The sequence below is a fragment of the Athene cunicularia genome, assembly GCF_003259725.1.
Source record: "Athene cunicularia isolate RWA chromosome 2 unlocalized genomic scaffold, athCun1 chr2_part1, whole genome shotgun sequence".
Lineage (NCBI taxonomy): Eukaryota > Metazoa > Chordata > Aves > Strigiformes > Strigidae > Athene > Athene cunicularia.
Window position 1 is genome coordinate 2,485,910 of NW_020799095.1, and position 5,623 is coordinate 2,491,532.

A 5,623-nucleotide genomic window follows, 5' to 3' on the forward strand; every position below is an offset into this window, starting at 1 on the left:
GCCTTGATTTATTCACCTGGTTTACACGCCTTGAGCGCACAGGGGATTGCAGCACCCCAGGAGAGCCCTGGGCCCATCCTGTGCACTAACCACAGGAATGGTGCTGGTAGTAGACACAGAGTGGGACATTTCTTAGCTCCAGAGGGAAAAGGAGGGTTTCAGAAGCTGGAAGCACCCTGGCCATGCTCTACCCAGGAAGGATGGGACAGCTGGACCTGGTTTGTGCTATTCCCCTGCTCCATCTCCCCATCATGATGGCAGCCTGTTCTGTCATTTCTACTGCTACCTTTGGCCTTTCTTTCACAAGGCCAGAGAGAAGGAAATCAACATTTTTGACCAACCTGGAAGGCACATGGGGCTGCATTCAGACCACTCCATGCAGGCACAGGAAAGCCCACCAGAAGACAAGGCTGACTGGCTCATGCACAGGCTCCCTTTGCACCCAGAGCACCCAGACCATGTTACTGCCATTTCCCTTATCTGCAAGACCTGAGAATGGTCTGTAACCCACTTTCTTTGGTGACAAAATGGGGCCAAGGGCTCCTGACACTGCTCAGCCTTAGGCTGACTTGCAGAGTAATTAATTAATTGATCTTGTGAATTAAAGCATGTTAGGCAATGCCTGATCCCCTCCAAGGAGCAAACAGCCAGTAGCCTCTTTTACTTTGCAAAGATACGAATCAAATTCTAAATGTCAGTGAAGCCACTGAACTGATTTCCATGAACTTTACATGCTATTTCCATCTATCCCGCTTTAACTGCTTAAAGCCCTGACTCACCTCAACATTACCTTGACTTTCTTCTTGACTTCTACATCCCAAACTACTTCTCCTTTCAGACATTGAGTAATCAGAGCTGAAATCGCTTTGAGACACCATCTATTGTGAGTGAATGCAAGGAAATGACCTGTTTCTCTGGGTGACACTTGAAAAGTAAGATCAATAAAGCAACATTATGTAATGTATCTATTTCATGGTTAGTAATTTCACTCAGCTCAATAAAAATACAGGAAAAAAAAAAAAAAGAGGAGGGAGCTGATAAGAGTAGGAACTGCTAAGAGATGATCAACATACAGATATTCAAAAGGTAGAATTTCTGGTTTATCAAGAGCCACCAGCTTATGAAGCCTTTTAACCTTTCAGAATTTATATCCCCCGAAGTTTTCTCTGAGTTTGTGTTTTCTTCCAGTGCCCTCAAGGTTACATTCACTGAATTTCTTGCTCTAAAATCGCCTCTTCGGTAAGGAGAGGAGACCAGGAGTTGAGATTTAGCTCTCCCATTGACTTTTGCTGTGCTTTCAGGCATTTCTTGCTCTGTCTGTGCAGCAAATGCACAGAGGACTTGTGGGCAGTGAAGGCAGACTCTGTTCATTTGGAAACGTGGTTTATTTTTACTGTTCTTCCCAGAAAAGGATAAAAGAGAGAGAGAGAGAGAGAGAGAGAGAGAGATGGCTCTATAGGCACTGGGGTGGAAACATTTTTCCAGTCTAAATAGCCATGGTTACTGAAACACCAGTAGGTGGTCAGAGGGTCTGATGCGCTGTATCTAATGCAGACGTGGCTTGTTTTCACTGGTGCTAAATTACCAGGACTGTTTACCCAGGCTAACCACTGGATAGGGACAAAGCAGGGTAGAGTTGACTTCCCCTTCTCTGCTTCAGATGTCAGCCATGGGTGTTCGTGCATCTCAGAGCTGCCCCATTTCCTCAAAAGAGCATCCTTCCCCAGACCATCTGTGAGTGTGCACCCCACAGAACCTGGGTGGGCCTTGAGGTCTTATTTCCTCAGCTGCTGAAGACACAGGGTTTGGTACAAAACTGTTATGTGTGTGTGTGTATCCAAGTGAGCGTGTGGGTATAACTGTACAGCTCTGACTCACACCATAGCATTGTTAAACAGGCTCGGAGCATCCCACCAGCTTCATCTCCAATTCATTTCCCACCGTGTCTGGTGTTCCTCTGTCAGGCTTTCACCACTACAATGAAGCATGTTCGTTGGGTTATTTTGTTTCAGTCCTGGGATCAGATTTGCTCTGTGATTTGCCTTAACATCATCATAAGAAACCACAAAGCTCAAGGGGCCGGAGTCGTCTGCTGGCGTAAATCAGTGGTGTTTCTCTGGAGTGCAGAAGGGCCAAGAGATTCTCATCTGATGCCAATCAGTGTCACTGCAGGGAAATAAGGAGAGAGCCAGAGGGTAAATTGAAGAAGCCAGACTGACACCTGTTGGTCCTGGTCTCCTGGCCCTGGGTCACACCTGGATGGGAAGGGAGAAGATTCTGCAGACTGAGAGATCTGGGTTGGATGACAAGCCCCCAGTTTCCAGATTCTTCTCCAAACCATGTTCAGCCATGCTTCAGTAGCTTCTTCTGTGGCTGTCTGCCTTGTGCAATGAATGCCTTCTTGAACGCATTTAAACAAGAGCTATTTGGGGTGGGGGATATGAAAGGGGGGGTGTTTCTGGGTACAGTGGTGGTGTGGAAGGATGATAAGCATGCTGACAGGCTGGATTTTTCAAACCACAGGACAAGGATGCATTAATCTGTGGATTTGGGTCCATTCTTAAAGGATGTCAAATCATGATGTCTGAATCTATGAGATTTGAGCAAATTTAGCATCAGTGTTTAAAGCAAACTGTGCAATAGACAATTGCTTTTTTTTTCTCCCCTACCCAAATTTTTATGCTGATTTTGCATTTGCCTCCCTTTGTGTCATTGACAATGTCGGTGTGATCAACAAATGGAACTTTAAGTGCCTTTTGCAGTGCCTTTTGGTTTTTTGTAGGACTGGAAGTAGGAAATTAAGCCATTCAAAGTTACAGCTAATGTGTATTCCTAATTTACTCTGTCATCAACAAAAGATGACTCAGGTTTATGGAGGAACAGGAGGAGGGGAGAGTGCTTCAGCTGGTGCAAATGGAACAGAGTCAGTCCTTGTTTTGCATCTGGGTAAGGATCTGGCCCTGGTTCTGTGCCAACAAGTCTGAATACAAAGAGGATCTCTGTAGGGGTCAATGCGGGCATGTGCCTGCCTGACCTGACTCAGCGCTTCCTAGGGCGATACGGGCTCTGAGTTACCCAGATAAGCAGAACAATGGCCAAGCCAAAGGGTGAACTGACTGCCATCCCATGAAGGGAGCTGGGTGGAGGAGAGGCCTGAGGTGGAGCAGGAGCAGACAACCCAGGCAGATCCCTGCATCTTTCCGTTTACCAGTTTTCCTGTTTCTGCGGACACGGAGGTGAATCGCCCATCCCTCCTGTAATTGCAGTGCAGCCACATCTGCTGTGCAATAACCATCAGTGTTGTCACTGGGAGCAGGCGTGGGTGAGGGTCCATAGGGTGTGCACAGAGACCCAGCAGACACGGGCATGCAACTCCTTTCCAAGCCTGGGGTCTAACTCCCTTCTGCTCTGCTGACAGTGCCAGCCTTCATTATCAGCACTGTTAGTCCTCAAGAAGAATCAGTTATGCCCTGTCTCCCTGCTGTGGCAGTAGCTTTTGCTTCTTTTCTGGTTTTTCTTAGTCAACCCTTTCCCCTTTGTCTCTTGATAGCACCACTGTTCCTTACCCTACTGCTGGCCCTAAGCCCCCAGCTTTCAAAACAGACACCTAAAATGAAGTGGAAGGGAAGAATACTCCATTGGGAAATACTTTCTTAGTGTTCAGAGTTATCGCCCCATAGAAAGTAGACCGGCAAAGATCTGTAGTTCATGCTTCCAAAAGCATTAGGTTAGGAAGCATGTGTTTCCCAGAAAGCCTGAAGGGCAATCCAAAGCAGAATGAAATGGGAAGAGAAGGCTGTCCGACCCATAAAATCCCAGTATTTTGTGTCTCCTCTTCCAGCCTTATTGCTGCAAGGTTGAGGAAAAGGAGTGTGATGGACACTGTGACTGGTCACACACCTCCTACAAATCACCTCTTCATGACTGGAAACATGGTGCTCAAGAAGGTAAAGCTGATATCTTGGGCTTGTTGGGGTACAAAGAGGATATTTCTAGTGAAGATAGGTCATGAGATGGCAAGAGATTAGACCATTCTGGGGAGGGTCCAAGGCCTTAACTTAAAGCCTTGGGTTGGTACTTGAACCCTGGAAGAGCGCAGGGGTATGTACAAACATACAGGGAGGGCTGGCAATGCTTTGATGGGCCAAGAGGCTGTTGACCTGGCCAAGGGAGAAGCATTGAGAACCAGGGCTCTTCCTCCAATCCAGGGAGAAGGATGGACAAGAGAAGATAGATGAGACTTTGGCACTGCCTCAAGTAGCTCCCAGGTGACAGGGCTTTGCCCTTACTCATAAGAAAAAATAGGTAGGGCAGGGATGAAATGCTGTCCTGCAATCCTCTATCCTGTTTTACTGCCAGCACGCTCCCTGGCACTGCTTTAGCTCTTACAAGCCTTCACCACCCCAGATAATATTTAGGCACATTTCAGGTGCACTGGGGGCTGTAGGAGGTGGTTTAGATGAGGCCACACTGCTTTGGGAAAAAACACTGTAGTCATATGGACGTGGGCATTGTCAAAGGGGACAAGAGAAGAGGACCCAGCTGATTTATCTTCCCACACAGGGTTAGCTGATGCTTGTGGTCCCATGGGAGGGACCCCACCCTGCAACAGGTCACACTCCACAGGTGCCTGGCTAGATGTCTGCTACAGTCACATCCAAGGCAGCAACAGCCCAGAAGCAGTGCTCTTTTGGGACTCCCACCATCATCCACTGCCCAGTACTCTTGGAGCACGGGGATGATTCTGTCCCCACAGGAAGATGCATGGATGCCCCATTGCAATGGGCTCCAGGGTTGATTTAGCCTCTTGCAGTGGGGTGCTACCTGTGCTTTTCACTCCAGGGACCTTATTTCTCCCTCCTCTCCATCTCCTGATGAGGCAGCCACCACAGATTTTCTCCCCACTGTGCCTTCCCCTTGTCTCTGAGGCCACGGCTGCTCTCAGCTCCAGGTGAGCAGCATGTCAAGCCCTCCAGTGTCTCCCCTCCATGCCCAGCAAAAGGAGGAGATGATGGGGATGCCAGAACTGTCTGGCTGGAGTTGGGAGGATGTCATGGCCCAGAACTGCCTGCACCACACTGAGAGCTTAATGTGCTGTAATCACAGAGCTGGCCTTGTTGTAACAGCACCCTGACCATGCACAAGATCTCAGCCGCTGCTGGCAGTTCCCGTGCTCCCTGTCCACAGTTGCTGCTGGGTGGTTTTTTTGGAAAGGATACCCCCACCCCAATCCCCGAGCAGAGGCAGATGGGGTCTGCAGGGAGGAGAGGAGAGAGCAGGGAGCAGGGTGGTGTCCCATCTCGGCCACCGATTGTGCTGACCCTCTCGGGTTGTGAATCAGGACATTAATCTGTGTTATGGGGCTTGGGACAGGGTCAGATACCTGTGGTTTGAGGCGTGCTGGCAGGGCTCAGCATTGCTGGAGTCATAATACCACACACTGCTCGTGAAAGAACGGAGCTTCAATGTTCCAGGAGGCATGGTGCTGGGAGGGACAGGGGACAGGCTAGGGAGACGGCTGTGGACAGGGGTGGGAAAGGAAAGGAGGAGGGAAGAGGGGAAAAAATAAAGAGAAAGAAAGGAAAGAAAGGAAAAAAAAGAAAGAAAAAGAAGGGAGGGGGGG

The 5,623-nt window shown here is 48.8% G+C and overlaps 1 protein-coding gene across 1 annotated transcript in view; it reads left to right on the top strand.

Annotated features, from left to right (window-relative positions):
• The first annotated feature begins 2,487 nt into the window (after window positions 1–2,487).
• PTH1R (parathyroid hormone 1 receptor) overlaps window positions 2,488–5,623 on the top strand; it is a 112,895-nt gene continuing 109,759 nt past the window's right edge. Inside the window, exon 1 of the mRNA XM_026842025.1 lies at window positions 2,488–3,947. Coding sequence (XP_026697826.1) covers window positions 3,738–3,947 — 210 coding nt within the window. The 5' untranslated portion in view covers window positions 2,488–3,737. The remainder of the gene's footprint in view (window positions 3,948–5,623) is intronic.